Source organism: Rhinoraja longicauda, chromosome 24, assembly GCF_053455715.1.
Source record: "Rhinoraja longicauda isolate Sanriku21f chromosome 24, sRhiLon1.1, whole genome shotgun sequence".
Lineage (NCBI taxonomy): Eukaryota > Metazoa > Chordata > Chondrichthyes > Rajiformes > Arhynchobatidae > Rhinoraja > Rhinoraja longicauda.
Window position 1 is genome coordinate 18,454,850 of NC_135976.1, and position 18,810 is coordinate 18,473,659.

Sequence of the window (18,810 nt, forward strand, 5' to 3'; positions counted from 1 at the left end):
CATTCACTTAAACCAATGGATTACATTTGAATAATCATGTTTGCTTGTATCCTTCAGCTACGGGCGTTCCTTCGATTCCACATGCACAGGTCCACCGGATTAGCAGCTGAATGTCACAACACAGTTGTACCAGGGAGATCTCCCACCCAGATACTGGTTTCGGTGAAGTACAGCTGCCCTGAATGAGACCATCGACTTTACAGATGTTTGAGACTTCCATTTGTGATGGGGAGTCATAAGCACCTGTACAGTTACATGGTGTAAAAGCTGGCAGTGTCACAGGGACAGATAGACTTCCCAACCATTCTTATGTTCATTGGCCAGGTGCTGCTCACAACATACATTTGGCACCAGAGTAGACACCAAGAACTGCAGATGCCGGAATCTTCAGCAAAAGACACAAAGTGCTGAAGTAACTCAATGGGTCAGGCAGCATCTCTGGAGAACATGGATAGATGATGTTTCTGGTCGGGACCCTTCAGACTGAAGAACTTTTCTGACTTTTTTTGGAACTTTCTTCAAAAGGGTTCTGAGATCTATGAGGAAGAATTTCTTTAGCCAGATGTTGGTGAATCTGTGGAATTCATTGCCACAGATGGCTGTGGAGACCAAGTCAATGGATATTTTTAAGGCAGAGATTGATAGATTCTTGATTAGTACGGGTGTCAGGGGTTATGGGGAGAAAGCAGGAGAATGGGGTTGAGAGGGAAAGATGGATCAGCCATGATTGAATGGCTGTGGTAGACTTGATGGCACGAATGGCCAAATTCTGCTCCTATAATTTATGAACTTCAGACTGAGTCTGAAGAAGGATCCCGACCCGAAAAGTCGCCTTTCCATGTTTTCCAGGGCAGCTGCCTGACACACTGAGTTACTCCAGAACCAAAATTGGGAAGTCTTTGAGCAACCACGTTCTCCAATAACCATTAGAAACAAGAACAACCTTAGGTATCTCCCATCAGGTTCTTTCATGAACGGTCAGCATAAATTGACAAATCTTAGTATTTTCCTAGCATCATCCATCTGTTGACTCCATCCAGAATACATCCAAAGTGTCTTCTGTTGCTTTACTTGTGTCTTACCCAGCTTAACACTATTAGCTGCTTTTGTTAACAGGATGGTGAAAGGTGACAGACTTATTTTCTATCACAATAATGTTTTCCTAAAGAGCATCGGTATTCATTCAATCATTGGATAATTAAAAAGGAGATCATTCTGGTAGACACAAGGAACTGCAGATGCTGGTTTACAACAAAAAAAAGACAAAGTGCTGGAATAACTCAGTGGGTCAGGCAGCATCTCTGGAGGACATGGATGGGGTTGGGACCCTTCGTATGACTGATTGTAGTAGAGGGGGAGGGAAACTGGAAGAGATGTGGGGGACAAAGCCAGGCAAGTGATGTGGAAAAAATATCACAGTGCTGGAGTAGCTCAGCAGGTCAGGCAACATCCTAGGAGAACGTGCATCGGTGACGTTTCAGGAAGAAGGGTCCCGGTTCGGAACATATCGTTGCTTATCCATGTTCTCCAGAGAAGCTGCCTGACCCACTGAGTTACTCCAGCACTCTGTGTCTTTTTTATGGAAACCAACATCTGCAGTTCCTTGTATGTGTGTGATAGGTGGATGCAGGTGCAGGGGGTGTTTGATTGGCAGATAGGTCAAGAGTATTTTATTGTCATATGTCCCAAAACAGAACAGTGAAATCTAATTTGAAGGTTGAAAGCCAGAGATGTAAAGGAGACAGAAGGATGTGAGATAAGAAGAGAAGAAGTGTGAAATGTGAAGCCAGAGGATGGAAGAGCCTGGGGCGGCCAAGCCATTGGGTATTTTTATGGCGCAGATTGAAATATTCTTGATTATTAAGGGTGTCAGGGGTAATAGGGAAAGGCAAGAGACTGGGGTTGAGAGGGGAAGATGGATGTTTGAATGAAGTAGACTTGATGGGCCGAATGGCCTAATTCTGATCCAATAACATGAACATGGAATAAAGATGAAAGGGGATGAGAGAAGGGATGTAGATGAAAGGGGACGGGAGTCAGGCAACTATTGGTCCTTGCGTCTTTTTCTCTCTCTTGCATCTTTCAGACTTGCATTATACCTGTCTCTTTTGTCTCTTTCCTTTCTGCTGCAGTGATTGCCGGGTAAAGCTATGGAATTATGTGGCAGGTCTTACTCCTTGTTTACCTCGACGTGTCCTTGCCATTAAGAGCCGTGCCAGTAGCATACCTTAAACCCCTGATTTCTGCTCTTCTCTGCATTTAGTTCATCTTCGCTGCTCATCGGTACAGTGGTTTGTCTACTAAAACTTTCTAATTAAAGCAAAAGTCGTGAAACCATGTGCGCCATGTTGAACATTAAGCCCCGGTGGGTTTTCAAAATCGGTATAGCGTTTTACCAACGGGATTTAATTTCATCTGAAAACCCAATTGCTCTTGTTCAACTCATCTCTAGATATTTACGTTCTTCGGTGCTTTAATTGATGGTCAACAATTGGTGACCATGTCAACAATGAGAATTGGTGACCATGTAAGGACATCAACCAAGATGGTGGTGGTCCAGTTGTGGCATTAGAACTGTGAACTCCCTCTCAGAGCCTTCAAACACAGAGGCAAGCAAGGCGCATTGGCACAGATGTTACTGCAATGACACAGCATCATCTTACAATAGACACATAATGCTGGAGTAACTCAGCAGGTCAGGGCAGCATCCCTGGAGAAAAGGAATAGGTGACATTTTGGGTCGAGTCCCTTCTTCAGACTGAGAAGGGAGAGGGAAACTAGACATATGTAAAGGTTCAGAACAAATCAAAACCAGCACCGATGACTCTAGAAAGGTAGACCCCACAATGGTCCATTGTTGGCTGTGGACGAGGTGATAAAGTGATACGAACAGTGAAACTAGCAGGACGACTAGAGTGGGGGAGGGGAGGGGTGGAGAGAGGGAATGCAAGTGTTTCTTGAAATTAGATAAATCAATATTCATATCGCTGGGTTGTAAGCTGCCCAAGCGAAATATGAGGTGCTGACCTCCAATATGCGTGAGGCCCCACTCTGACAGTGAAGGAGACCCAGGTCAGTACGGGAATGGGAAGGGGAGTTAAAATGTTCGGCCACTGGGAGATCGCGTATGCCAAGACGATGGTGTTTGGCACCATCTTAAATCTGTGTGAAGTGGGGTGTCTTGACAATCGAGGGATCCCGACTAAGTGCGAGGTAACACTAGTGAGGGCTCTTCAATCTGCAGAAGGACACATGCTGGTTTGATATTAGCCACTTAATTTCACACCTTTAATTTCCACCTTGATTGTGTGTATGACATCTGATAACTCCAGCCATCAATCTGACGGATGTAACGAGTGCAGGGGGAGATTATAATGGAAAGACTGGGAAGAGGATAAAATTGTTAAAAAATTATCCAAATCTCTATGATTTTACATCCTATGCTTTTATCCTATGCACTAAAACTGTGTAAAAGTCACATATCTATTTCCATGTTACTTTACAAATGGAGAAAATGTTACAATTTCAAATTTCTCTGTAAACTAAAGTTTATCATTGTAAACTTCCTCTTGATTATATTCATAGTTTGACTTTCCAGAATATCATACCAAAGTAGTAAGAATGTAATCAAATATATATTTGATTACATTCTTACTCTTAAGAAAAGAATAGTGTTACTCTTACAACTAACTGGGCCTGATTTTATGCACATGTTTTGAGGTAAAGTTATAATGTTACACCAACTAAATGCTAGAAGTTTGGAAGGATGAGTAGAATATGCCATCAAGAAATTGGGCCCGTATCTGGTTGTGTTTTAGAGTTCTGGAGTCATACAGCACGGAAACATCATTTTGGTTTAACTCCTCCATGCCGACCAAGAGGCCCCATCTAAGTCAGCATTTGCCCACATTTGGTCCAGCTCTCTCTTAAGAGTTTCCTATCCTTAAATAGGAATGAGTAGGGCGGCACAGTGGTGCAGCGGGAGAGTTGCTGCCTGACAACGCCAGAGACCCAGGTTCGATCCTGACCACAGGTGCTGTGTACGGAGTTTGCACATTGTTCCTGTGACCACGTGAGTTTTCTCCGGGTGCTCCAGTTTCCTCCTACACTCCAAAAACTTGCAGGTTTTTAGGTTGATTGACTTCTGTAAAATTGTCCCTGGTGTGTGGGATCGTGCTGGTGTACAGGGTGATCGCTGATCGGCATGAACTCGGTAGGCCGAAAGAAGGACGAGAGGAGATCTTATCGAAACGTATAAGATTATTAAGGGGTTGGACACGTTAGAGGCGGGAAACATGTTCCCAATGTTGGGGGAGTCCAGAACAAGGGGCCACCATTTAGAACTGAGATGAGGAAGAACTTTTTCAGTCAGAGAGTTGTGAATCTGTGGAATTCTCTGCCTCAGAAGGCAGTGGAGGCCAATTCTCTGTGCATTCAAGAGAGAGAATGCATTCAAGAGAGAGCTAGATAGAGCTCTTCAGGATAGCGGAGTCAGGGGGTATGGGGAGAAGGCAGGAACGGTGTACTGATTGAGAATGATCAGCCATGATCACATTGAATGGCGGCGCTGGCTCGAAGGGCCAAATGGCCTCCTCCTGCACCTATTGTCTATAAAGGCCTCTTTCCGTGCTGTAATCTCTGAAATCTAAAGAGCACCAATCCAAATTAAGTATTTGACTGGAGAATGATGAGATGAGTTGGCTGTCAATGTTTAGGTTTGGGTTTATTATTGTCATGTGCACCACGATAGATTGAAAAGCTTTGGTTTGCGTTTATTCCAATCAATTGGATAGTATTTTGCATGAATAGAATCAAGGCAAGCACAAGTACAAAAGAAAGAGGGAAGAGAAAGACATTTCCCCGTTTGGGCTCTTGAGGGCTATTCAGAAGAAGCTAAAGTCTCTTCAAAGTTCTGCCGAGTCTGCTGAAAATGCTCAGCGGCTGACAAATGTCAAGGTGGAATCTGTAAATAGGGTATGGTTGGCCCTCGTGCCTGTGCTGCCTTGATTTTATGAGACCTTTTGATATTTTCTGATGTGAAGTAATCTGATTTAATTTTGTAATAAAAAGCAAAGATAGAGATCACTGCCCACAAAGTGTCTATCAAAATAAAGACACTTTGATTTGTTAAAGTGTCTTCAAGTGATCTGAAATTGTTATGCATGGGACATTGTTCGTAATGTTTCTTATTTGTGATGAGAAGCCAAGATAGCTGACTGTGGTTATTTCATTTCTTAAAGTGTCTTTACCATTTATTTCAGTGATTGTCGAATAAAAACTTGGAATGCTAAAGGATTAACAAACGGGTACGTTATGGACATTAAAAGCAGTGGTCAGGAACTGTCCTGACCAACATCCAAGGGTGCAGTTAATGCCACAAACTATTCTTTGAGGAGAACAATGAGAGAATGAACTGGAAACCATCCAGCCTTGGATTTCTCAGCCGAAGAAGAACACCACTGGGAATTATTGTGCAGCAAGAAAGGGACTGTGAGCAGTCATTTTTGCAAGGATCGGACCACAAATATAATTCTCAACAGCACAAGCAGTGAAATCGTCATAGCAACAGACATTTTGAATCGCACTGCAGCTTTGTAAATCTGACAAAGGCTTGGTGCCTTTTCTGCACATGTAAGAACAAAATTATGTTTCATTTCCTACATTGATCTATGTACTATTAATAATTCCGCAGATTCCTTCTGCGATCTCGTCCTCCAGATTCACATTCACTAATCTTCATTTTGCCACAGCACTGTAATTGGAAGGTGATGACTTCCACCAAAGAAGAATGGAGATCTTGAACCAGGCTTTGGATGTGAAAACCCAACAAGTTCTAGTCAACGGGACCATCAAAGCTGGACAAGGACAATGTTGCTCTAGATGGTTTCCATTGTCAATGGTTTGGTGACTCTTCCAAAGGAAAACTAAACAGGCTGCACAATGATATGATCTTACAGTGCTGCTTTCGATCAGATATTGTCATTCACACTGTGAGACCATGCGGGCTGAACTATCGGGTCTAAATATTCACAGGGCCAGTGTACTGCCACTGCCATTATTATACGAATGCTTCCTGGAAAATCAGAACCTCAGATTGGTTGTTCTTATCCAAATGATGGATAATCGACCGTACTTCAATAAGTAACATTTCTTCTCTGCAATGAAGAGGTCAGGTGCGAGTTCTTAATTTGGCTTTACTGAGACAGGTTCACAGGACAGTGGCTTGGATGAAAATCATCGTCCTTCAGATATGATGTCTATTATCATAAATCGTAAACTAGTCTTTGCCATAACAAGCACTGCTAGATCTATTAGATACATGCACAAGTTCAGGGTCTTAATACAAATAAATCTAGACTAGTTGGCTGTCTCTGATCACCAACGCCTTTGTAATGTTGAGCTAAACTGATGGAAATAACTTTCATAAAGGTATGTCAGCACATCTTCCACAGTAGTTATCTTCATCCTTAATGAAAAACATTGTGGTTCTGGGTATTCAATTATAGATTTACTTTGAGGGATGTTTTGAAATACCATTAAAGACAATGAATTTAACAGAGGTATTCATATTTCAAAGGCAAAAAAAAATACAGTCTTAAAACCTTGGGCTTGGTATGATTTACATTATCCAAGTCTATTGATTTGGATAATGTAAATAATAATCTCAGCAGTTATTGCAGATGCAGTGACTATAAGATATTCCAATCATTCATATCATATATCTTCAATCTCTACATTTAATTCTATATTTCTTCCTCTACGATATACATGTTCACTTCTGACCAAATGGAACTGGATATCCAAACAAAACTCATTTGCTTATAATGCTCTTGATGGTTTCCATTGTCAATGGTTTGGTGAATCATCCAAAGATTTTAAACGTCTCTGGACTTTATCGCTTCCTGAATCTAATTTCCAAAACCAGTTAATTCTGTGCTAAAATTAATGATGATACATACTTAAGGAATGACCATTCTTTTCAGGGGTATTTATTCACAAAATGCTGGAGTAACTCAGCAGGTCAGGCAGCATCTCAGGAGAGAAGGAATGGGTGACGTTTCGGGTCGAGACCCTTCTTCAGACATCGAAATACCTTCGATTTGTACCAGCATCTGCAGTTATTTTCTTACACATTCTTTTCAGGGATCTTTTCCTGTGGCATTTTGCAATTCAAAAATTTGCAGACAATACGGGAGGTTATGGGTCAGTTATTTAAACCAGCAGTGTGACAACTGTGGAATTGTGTTTGTTCAAATGAACAGCTTCCTTGGCTCGGCCACCTGTGACTTGTCCAGAACAAAGTGTGTTTTGTAATTAGATGGATATAATTTTTTCCCCTGCAACAGAAAGATCCATGTTTTGTGATTTCTCTCTTTTATACAAAATTAAATTGCCTGTGTCATTGAGGCTTATTTATGTATTTTCAGAGCTGTATCTCATTTTTTGCCCTACAGACCAAGGTATTGTCCTCCAGTGAATTGAATCCTTGTTAAAACCTTAAAGACACAAGGAACTGCAGATGCTGGTTTACCAGAAAGTGCCAGAGTACCCCAGTGGGTCAAGCAGCATCTCTGGAGAACATGAACATTTTGGGTCGGGAACTTTCTTCTGAAGAAGGTTATTGACCCAAATCGTTGCCTATCCATGTTCTCCAGAGGTGCTGCCTGACCCGCTGGGTTACTCTGGCACTTTATGTCCTTTTTGGTAAACCAGCATCTGCAGTTCCATTGTGTTCTGAAACACATAGTAATATAATTTGTCACACCTTTGATTTAACTTACACTGGGCAGCTTACACCCCAGCGGTATGAACATTGACTTCTCTAACTTCAAATAATCCTTGCTTTCCCTCTCTCTCCATCCCCTCCCAATTCCCAGTTCTCCGACCAGTCTTACTGTCTCCGACTGCATTTTTTCTCTGTTTGCCTTGTCCCAACTAACAACTAATATTTGTGGAATTCTCTGCCACAGAGGGCAGTGGCAGCCAAATCATTGGATGGATTTAAGAGAGAGTTAGATAGAGCTCTAGGGTCTACTGGAATCAAGGGATAGGGGGAGAAGGCAGGCACGGGTTATTGATTGTGGACCATCAGCCATGGTCACAATGAATGGCTCGAAGGGCCGAATGGCCTCCTCCTGCACCTATTTTCTATGTTTCTATTAACAATGATCTTTTCTACATTTTCTTTGATCTGCATTCCCTCTCTCCTGTTTTCACACCTTACACTTCCTTATTTATACACTTCCTTATCTGTGTACCTCCCACTCCCCTGACATCAGTCTGAAGAAGGGTCTCGACCCGAAACGTCACCCATTCCTTCTCTCCAGAGATGCTGCCTGTCCCCGCTGAGTTACTCCAGCATTTTGTGTATATCTTCAATATAATTTGACTGCTGTACTGTGCCATAAACAAAATACTGAGCCATTCAAAGGAGTTGACTATTTAAATTGTGACTTGAATATTTGTTGTCCACTGCTTATTGAAGCCTAGAATTCAGAATTGCTGGTAAATAGAAATGTAGTTTTTGATTGCATTGTGGTAGATGGCAAATTGAAAACTTACTGTGGTACAACCGAGTTTATGTTCAAGAAACTAAAAGGAATACTGAAACTGATAATACCCACAGTTAAGTATCTTGCAGCTTTGATACATGGGTCAATATCAGTACAATTCCTCTTTCAATTCCTGCGGTGCTCTTTAAAGTATGAAGCTGTAACAGTGTTCCATGACACTACTTGACTTGACGTCAGTACTATTTTGAAAGGAAAGGGTGGTTAAATAATTAGATTTAGACATCAGTAGTAGGCAAACTAATGTTGTGAATGTGACTGCTGTATTTTGGATATATGTTGTATGTTTGTCTTGACAGTATTTTTTAGGCTTTAATTGACTTCAGCTGTTATTGCTAAAACTCATTGAAATTTGTTTGGCAATTTTGCAAACTTACTTTTTGTTTGGGGTACTGGGAAAATTACTTGGTGTCTCATTTAAACTCAATCTCGTAAAGAAATCCTAGGAGTGGATTCAGTGAAAACAAAGACCTTGAGAATCCTTTGCTCTCTAGTTGTGAGGAAAATAATTGTTTTAATGTATAGGAATTGTACAAGATATGATACTTGTTACTTAGAATAGCGTGCATGTGAATGTGTTGGTGAAATCATCGCTTTATCAACACATTTTACAGCCCTCAAACCTCTAATTTCTGTGGGAAATGCAGCTTGCCTTTTTAACATGCATCAAGCCTTAATATTTGGCTACACCCCTTGCATTTTGTTAAGTTATTTCCTGAAATTTCCATGAAAACCGTTGGAAATGTCTACTTTAAAATTGAGAAAAAATTCCCATGGAACAGATTGAGAGGCAGAGGGCTTGTCAGCTTTGACAAGGTTAATTGCATTTTCAGAAATACTGACGGATATTCAACCCATATTGGAAACAGTGTTAATCACAAGGTCACAGTGAAAATAAAAAGTGCCTTTATAGGTGTACTGTTTCACCTGTACATTTCTGTAAAAGAAAAACTATGCTGTGACCTTTTTAGAAATACAATATGTAAAAACTGTATCTAATGTAAAAAGATTTATTTAAGATGTTACATAATTGTTAGATGTAAATATTGTTCCATTCAAATAAAAGTGTTAAACGGCAATGGTTATTAATATATAACACATTATTATCATTGCACTGGTGTCTGAATTAGATGGTGTTTGCAATAAGATGCTTTGTGTTCTCTGGAGGTTATCCACTTTGGCGGCAAGAACAGGAAAGCAGAGTATTACCTGAATGGTGGCCAATTAGGAAAAGGGGAGATGCAACGTGACCTGGGTGTCATGGTGCACCAGTCATTGAAAGCAAGCGTACAGGTGCAGCAGGCAGTGAAGAAAGCGAATGGTATGTTAGCATTCATAGCAAGAGGATTTGAGTATAGGAGCAGGGAGGTTCTGCTGCAGTTGTACAGGGCCTTGGTGAGACCGCACCTGGAGTATTGTGTACAGTTTTGGTCTCCTAATCTGAGGAAAGACCTTCTAGCCTTAGAGGGAGTACAGAGAAGGTTCACCAGATTGATCCCTGGGATGGCAGGACTTTCATATGAAGAAAGACTGGATAGACTAGGCTTAAACTCGCTGGAATTTAGAAGACTGAGGGGGGATCTTATTGAAACATATAAAATTCTTAAGGGGTTGGAGAGGCAAGATGCAGGAAGATTGTTCCCGATGTTGGGGAACTCCAGACCCAGGGGTCACAGCTTAAGGATAAGGGGGAAGTCTTTTAGGACCGAGATGAGAAAATATTTCTTCACACAGAGAGTGGTGAATCTGTGGAATTCCCTGCCACAGAAGGTAGTTGAGGCCAGTTCATTGGCTATATTTAAGAGGGAGTTGGATGTGGCCCTTGTGGCTAAAGGGATCAGGGGGTATGGAGAGAAGGCAGGTACAGGTTACTGAGCTGGATGATCAGCCATGATCATATTGAATGGCAGTGCAGGCTCGAAGGGCCGAATGGCCTACTCCTGCACCTATTTTCTATGTTTCTATCAAAGGCTGAGGGGAGACCTGATAGAAGTATGTAGAATTCAATGGTTCAGTGGTTCTTTATTGTCACGTGTGCACTGCACAGTGAAATTCGTTTTGCCTAGGTTTACACGTGCATAAGTCGCCATAATTTGGCGCCATTTACACAAAGAAAAAGTGCAAAGTGCTGGATGTACAGGAGCCAGTCCCGATCCAGGTAAGCCGCAGGCCCCTGCAGCCCTTCCTCCATCGCCCTTAACTGGCTTGGCGAGCGTACCGACATCCCTCTCTTCACCCAAACGCCTTTGTGTCCCCGGGGCGCCTCCTGCAGCCAAGCTTGAATGCGCTGGAGGCAATATCCTGGTCCCTCCCCGACTGGCCCGCTCCTGATGTCCGTTGTCGCCAGCGGCTCCCTCCTCCTCCACTCTCCGGTCTTCGGGGTCGATCTCGGCAGCTTTCGAGCTTCCCCTGCATGCAGCGGCCCGCTGGGTCCAACTTCATTCGCGTCTTTGTTCGGCTCCGCTGCACGTCCCGGGAACCTTCAGTGATGAGACGCATGGAACCTGTTGCCCAGAGTGGAAATGTCAAAGACTGGAGGGCATAGTTTTAAGGTGTGAGGGGCTAGGTTTAAAGGAGATGTGTAGGGCAACCTTTTTTACACCGAGAGTGGTGGATGCCTGGAACGCATTGCCAGAGGTGGAGGCAGATGCGATAGTGGCATTTAAGAGGCCTTTGCATCAACACATGGATATGCAAGGAATGGAATGATATGGATCACGAGCAGGCAGAGGAGAGTAATTTAACTTGCCATGGACTTTGGGCTGAAGAGCCTGTTCATCGTTCTATGTTCTCTACCAGTATCTCTGTTTCCACCAGTGGGAGAAGCTAGCTTGATCTGGGAGTGACGAATATATGGCTTTGGAGTCTTCAATGTCATTAATATGTGGATGGGAGTTGAGGGAAGTGGTAGAGGTTGAGTCCCGAGACACACAATAGCTGGATATATAAATAACTGGTGAAGCCCCTGCCTTTGGCTGCTGTCAATGCTGTCAGAAACCATAAATGTTAAATAAACATGCACAAATTATTAAAATCTAAACAAACAACATTTATCTTATAGACAATAGACAATAGGTGCAGGAGTAGGCCATTCAGCCCTTCGAGCCAGCACCGCCATTCAATGCGATCATGGCTGATCACTCTCAATCAGTACCCCGTTCCTGCCTTCTCCCCATACCCCCTCACTCCGCTATCCTTAAGAGCTCTATCCAGCTCTCTTGAAAGCATCCAACGAACTGGCCTCCACTGCCTTCTGAGGCAGAGAATTCCACACCTTCACCACTCTCTGACTGAAAAAGTTCTTCCTCATCTCCGTTCTAAATGGCCTACCCCTTATTCTTAAACTGTGGCCCCTTGTTCTGGACTCCCCCAACATTGGGAACATGTTTCCTGCCTCTAATGTGTCCAATCCCCTAATTATCTTATATGTTTCAATAAGATCCCCCCTCATCCTTCTAAATTCCAGTGTATACAAGCCTAATTGCTCCAGCCTTTCAACATACGACAGTCCCGCCATTCCGGGAATTAACCTAGTGAACCGACGCTGCACGCCCTCAATAGCAATCTTGAAGGAAATGTTTGTCTAATATCTGCAGCGCACTATGCAGGCAGATATATCTCCTGGACCCATCCGCTCAGAGGCCTGAGATATGTGGGCATCAGCCATCACCTACGCTGCCCGACCTGCTGAGTGTTTACAGCCGGGGAAAACCCATGTGGTCACAAGGAGAACGTGCAGACTCCCTACAGCCAACACCCATGGTCAGGACTGAACCCGAGTCTCTGGCGTAGTGAGGCAGCAACTCTACCACTGCGTCACCGTGCCGCCAATTGTCCAACGCTCAGGAGAAATAATTAACTTGTTTGAATAAATGATTGCTTGGTCACTCAGATAATAAGGTGCAGCTGGCGGTTTTTATTTTAAACCAGACTTGATGCGTGAAGTCTAATTGTCTTGTGGATAAAAACAAATTGTAAAGTTCGCAGACAGCACATTGATACACAAATGGAAGTGTGAGTCATGTTGAATGTTATGTCCTATAGGCAGGAAACGTCATTCACAAAATATCAAACTTCTAAAAATAACCAATTCTCTTTAAATTAGTTCTATTTACTCCATCCGAGTTTGCGTGTGGCAAAAATGGGGGGAAGATTTACTGAACCCCCCCCCCAGTGTGAACAAAATGAACACTTGGGCCACTAGTCATTAAGCAGCAACGCTTCAATAATTCTGTCATCTTAACTGTGTACGTTACAGAGCTGCTTCACAAATGACTTATTATCTCCCCAATTATGCTTTTCTCTATCTTAATGTAGACATACAGAGCATCTGCACTAAATTAACTTGCCTCAAGAATGCCCACATCCTGTAATACTAACTAACTCCTGCCGGTGGCATGAACGATCTGTTTCAACACCTGCTGTTCGTTTGCAATGCTATGGTAAAATCTTAACGCCAAACGTTCATGAACAGATTGTTTTCACGCGTTCACCAGATATGTGAACAACCATTCCTAACTGGCCTCAAGAACGTGATTCTTAAACCAATGCATTCCTCTCTGATAGGGCAGCACGGTGGCACAGCGGTAGAGCTACTGCCTTACAGCACCAGAGATTCGGGTTCCATCCTGACCTCGGGTGCTGTCTGTGTGTGGAGTTCGCACGTTCTCCCCGGTTTCCTCCCACATCCCAAATACGGGCAGGTTCTTAGGTTGATTGGCCTCTGTAAATTGTCCCTAGTGTGTAGATAGTGGATGAGAAAGTGAGATAACATAGAGCTAGTGTGAATGGGTGATCGGTGGTTGTGTATACTCGGTAGGCCGAAGGGCCTGTTTCTGCACTATCTAAACTAAACCTAAACTTTCACTGAAGGTTTTCTTATAGGTCTGGTAGACTAAACACAAGGAGCAACAGGTGGTGGTTTGTAAACAGATACATATCTGTTGTGCTGGAGTACCTCAGCAGGTCAGGTAGCATATCTAGAGTACATGGATGCATGACCTTTCGGCTCGGGACCCTTCTTCAGACAGATGGATAGTAGGAGAATTTTGACCGAGAGACAATATTATAATTGTAAGTCAGAGGAGTGTGAAATTTGGAAAGAATTTATAGACTGGCTTTTGTGGCACAGTATGTTAAAGCTGGCAGTCAAAATGCCCTGACGAAATTTGATGTGTGGTATCAAAATAAAATTGTTCCTTTTCCAAGCCTTCATCAGTCAGAGCATTGAGTATGGAGGTTGAGATGGGATGTTTTGTTGCAGTTGTACAATACATTGGTGAGGACACATTTGGAGTATTGTGTTCACTTTTGGTTCACCCCTTTGGAGGAAAGATGTCAAGCTGGAAAGGGTACAGAGAAATGTTATGAGGATGTTGCCAGGACATGAGGGCTTGGGCTATTGGGGGGAGGTTAGGCAGGTTAGGACTTTATTCCTTTGAGCGCAGGAGGATGAGTGGTGATCTTATAGGTGTAGAAAATCATGAAGGGAATAGAGGGTGAATGCGCAGAGTCTTTTACCCAGAGTAGACGAATCAATAACCAGAGGGTTAAAGCGAGAGGGGAACCTGAGGGGCAACTTTCTCACACGCAGGATGATGGGTATATGGAACAAGCTGCCAAAGGTGATAATTGAAGCAGGTACTATCACAACATTTAAAAGACAGTTGTGCAGGTACATGGATAGGAAAGGTTTTGAGGGATGTGGGCCAAACGCAGGTGGGACGAGTTTTTCAGATAGTGAAGATGGTTGTCAAAAATTGCAGCAGGATCTTGATCGATTGGCCAGGCGTGCTGAGGAATGGTTGATGGAATTTAATGCAGAGAAACGTGAGGTGTTGCATTTTGGGAAGTCTAACATGGACCAGACCTACATAGTGAATGTTAGGGCTCTGAGGAGTGTTGTAGAGCAGAGGGATCTAGGTGTGCAGGTGCATGGTTTCGCAGGTAGATCGGATGGTCAAAAAGGCTTTTGGCACATTGACTTTCATCAGCCAGAGTATTTAGAATAGAAGTTAGGAGGTCATGTTGCAGTTGTATAAGATGTTGGTGAGGCTGCATTTAGAGTATTGTGTTCAGTTCTGGGCACTGTGTTATAGGAAAGATGTTTTTGTCAAGCTGGAAAGGGTGCAGAGAAGATTTATGAGGATGTTGCCAGGACTAGAGGGTCTGAGCTATAGGCACAGGTTGAGTAGGCTGAGACTCTATTCCTTGGAGCGCAGGAGGATGAGGGGTGATCTTATGGAGGTGTATAAGATCATGAGGGGAATAGATTGGGTAGATGTGCAGAGTCTCTTGGCCAGAGTAGGTGAATCGAGAAGCAGAATATAGGTTTACGGTGAAGGGGAAAAGATTTAATAGGAATCTGAGGGGTGACTTTTTCACACAAATGGTGGTGGATGTATGGAACAAGCTGCCAAAGGAGGTAGTTGAGTCAGGGACTATCCCAACATTTAAGAAACAGCTAGACAGATACATGGATAGGACAGGTTTGGGGGGATATGGACCAAATGAGGCAGGTGGGGCAAGTATAGCTGGGATATGTTGACTGGTGTGGGCAAGTTGGGCTGAAGGGCCTGTTTCCATACTGCATCACTCTATGACTCCATGAACCATCAGGCTCTTGAACACTACCAACACCAACTAGACTGAACTACGAACTATTCTGGTTGCACTAGGCACTTTGTGTTTTAGTTTTGCACTAATACTATTTTTTTGTTTAATTTATTGAACTTTTTTTAATTTATTGTGTTTTCTGTGAGTACTGTGTTTTATATGTCATACCGCTGCAAGTAAGAATGTCATTGTTCTGTTTTCCGTACATATGACAATGAAACTCTTGACTTCTAACTCTCTTGTAGGGTTCCATTAGCTAATGTGACTGTGATGGACCTGACAACGAACACCAGCCCAAAGTGTGGGGGCCAAGTGAACGTTAACACCATTCTTTCAATTAGCTTGTTTCTCCACAATTAGGTGTTGTCAAAAGGCCAACAATGTTGATTTCTCGACTTCCTCCTTGTGACGGAGCCCAGGAAGCCGTGACATAATGTGCAGTGATTACAATCATTACTTGGTTCTTCATCCTGAAAGTGCGCTAACTACCACAGTGTTAAGGACAGCACATTCACGGGATGACTGAGAGAGTCGGTGACAGCCACCGGTCTCATGTGGTCGCTAGTGGGAGTGACGAATATCTAAAGCGCAAGTAGCTTGGTGACTCAACTACGGACTTTACACAGTCAGAGGAACCAAGACACGAGCAACTGCAGATGCTGCTTTACAACAACAAAAAACAGCCCAAAGTGCTGGAGTAACTCGGGGCGGGTCAGGCAGCATCTCTGGAGAACGGGATAGGTGACGGGATATTTTTATGACAGAGATTTATAGATTCTTGATTAGTAAGGGTGTCGGGGGTTAAGGGGAGAAGGCAGGAGAATGGAGTTGGGAGGGAAAGGTAGAACGGACAAAAATTGAATGGTGGAGTACATTTGATGGGCCGAATGGCCTAATTCTGCTCCTGTAACTTTTCAGGTCGGGACCCTTCTTCAGAATTATAGATAAATAGGGAAAACAAAAATATATCTTTAATCTGGCTTTTACAGAATCATAAAGTCACAACGTCAAACAGCACAGAAACGGGCTATTTGGCCCAACTTGCCCTCACCGACCAAGGTGCCCCATATACACTTGTCCTCCCTGCCTGCATTTGGCCCAGAACCCTCTAAAAACTTTCCTATCCACATACCTGTCCAAACGCCTGTTAAATGCTGTTATAGTACTCGTTGTAGTAGTATCCAGTGAAGTTGAGCATAAGCGACAGAAGCCATGTATTGCTGTGCAAAGACCTAATTAGATGACACTTGGATTTCTGGTGGCAGTTTTGGGCACCACACACGATGAGAGAACTACAGTACTACATTTGGAACAGGTATGCTGGGCTTTATAATACTTGGGCTCCAAAAGTAAAATAAGAGGGGAAATGGACCATCGGGAGGTGGGGGATGGTGCCCATTATTGTCAATAGTCCACTATAACCGAGTAAAGGGGTTATCAAAAGCTAACTCGTATTTGGTAGAATAATGGTGCGATGATGTGTCTTTTCATGGCCTCTTATGATCATTGCTTTACCAAATACAAATCATTAACACGGTTTGATTTTGAATGAGACTTTATTTTTTTCTTTCAATGTAGCAGATGGATGTGCACTGAGCAGACAAAGTCAGAGGAGGAGGAAGCACACTTATTGATATCTCGGTCGGAGAACTGCTTTGTCTCAGCTCCTCGCTCTGACACACATAAATCACTGAGGCAGGAAAGATTCTTCCGTCCGTCAATCTGACTCCACAGCCCAATAGTTGGAGACAGATCGCTGCTGTGTTCGATCCAGCGGTGCTATATTTTTGTACAAAGGAAATTTCCATTCGAGGGTAGTTATTTACAGGTGTCAGTGTCAGTCATTGTGGAGTCTAATGACTGGTCTCACGACACTATAAATGCATGTTCTCCGTATTCCTCCATTTCAGAAATCCTAAATATTATTATTACTTTCCCAAACTCCACTGTTGGTTTCCCGTGAACGTAACAGTGGTCAATGGTTATAAACCGTCTAAGAGAAAAAGAGTTACCGTTTAAGACGTGAATGATGGCCTTGGTTTTTTACCCTGTCCTCCTCACCACAAGCACTTTCTGACGCTGAATATTTCCAGCATCTCCGTTTCATTTTAGGTATCACGTGCCTTTCGTATTTTGCTATTTGAATTTCACAATTCACAACTATACTTTGTTAGCCAAGTATGTTTTGCAATATACGAGGAATTTCATTTGCCACACAGTCATAACAATAAAAAGCAACAGGACACACAAAATACATTTTAACATGAACATCCACCACAGTGACTCCTCTGCATTCCTCACTGTGATGGAAGGCGCAAAAAAAAATTCAATCTCTCCCTTCTTTGTCGTCCAGCGGTCGAGGACCTCTAACCTTCCGCGGTCGAGGGCCCCACCCCCGATGCTCCTGCATCGGGGGTGGGGGGGGGATCTCAGCACCCCCCCCCCCCCACGCCGGGCGATCTACCCCGGGTCGGGGCTTGTCGAACCTCTTGCAGATTGCAGCTCCCGGCTTCGGTCTCAACCCGAGACCTCGAGCTACTCGATGTTAAAGTCCGCAGGCCACGGTTGGAGCGTCGATCCAGCAAGGAATCGCACTCTCAGATGGTAAGTCCACGGCCCCGTGGTGGGACTCAAAGTCAGTCCCGGGCAAGGCCTCCAGCTCCATGACGTTAGGCCGCAGAGCGACCGGAGATACGATCCGGAAAACAATCGCATCTCCGGCAAGGTAAGAGATTGAAAAAAGGTTTCCCCCCCCCCGAGCCTCTCCCCCACCCTCCACATAAAACAAACCAGAGAACATAAACACAAACTTTTACAACTTACCAAAAATAATTTTAAAAAGGACAGACAGACTATAGGCGAGGCTGTTATTGCGGCGCCACCCGGTGGAATTTGTGAAGCAACTAAATAGGTAACATAACCAAAAAACACTGCAGTAATTTGTAAGAGTTATGGTTTAAGAGTTCTCCTGGCCGGTTCACTTAAAACAAAATGGACAAATATTATTGACGGGACAGATTTAATCAGAACCTGAGAGGCAACTTTTTCACACAAACGGCGGCGTGTTTGTGGAACGAGCTGCCAGAGGAAGTAGTTGGGGCAGGTATTATAGCAACATTTTAAAGACATTTGGACAAGTACATGGATAGAAAAGATTTAGAGGGAAATGCGTCAAACGCTAGCTAAGATGGGGCATCTAGGTTAGCATGAACGAGTTGGGCCGAAGGGCCTGTTTCTATGTATGACTATGATATTTTACTACTTCTAGCTCCAACCATCATTGTACATAATCCAGTAAATTAGTGAGTTAAGAATTATAAAACACAAAGTACAAAAAATAATCAAAAATTACCCTTCAAATCTAAAATATAACTTATTTCCTGAAATTCCATGAAAATGAATCCAATCCAAGTGTTTCCTGTTGCAAGTAGTGAATCCAATCATTGAGTCTTTGTAGGCACAAGGAACTGCAGATGTCGGTTTACCAAAAAGAGCACAAAGTGCTGGAGTAACTCAGCGGGTCGGGCAGCATCTCCGGAGAACATGGATAGGTGACATTTTGGGTCGGGACCTTTCCTCAGACTGATTGTGGTAGGGAGGAGAAGGCTGGAAGAGAGGTGGGGGC

General features: G+C 43.3%; 1 protein-coding gene across 4 annotated transcripts in view; it reads left to right on the forward strand.

The window, feature by feature from the left end:
* The window catches only part of kif21b (kinesin family member 21B), a 122,725-nt gene extending 113,152 nt beyond the window's left edge, over positions 1–9,573 (forward strand). For 2 of the 4 annotated variants that reach the window (XR_013548849.1, XR_013548851.1), the window contains 2 exons: positions 2,133–2,283; positions 5,262–9,573. Coding sequence is in view for 1 of the 4 variants with exons in the window: in XM_078420724.1 (XP_078276850.1) it covers positions 5,262–5,349 (88 nt within the window). In the remaining 3 variants the exon portion in view is untranslated. The remainder of the gene's footprint in view (positions 1–2,132; positions 2,284–5,261) is intronic. The other 2 variants (XR_013548850.1, XM_078420724.1) reach the window with 2 other exon arrangements.
* The last annotated feature ends 9,237 nt before the right edge of the window (positions 9,574–18,810 follow it).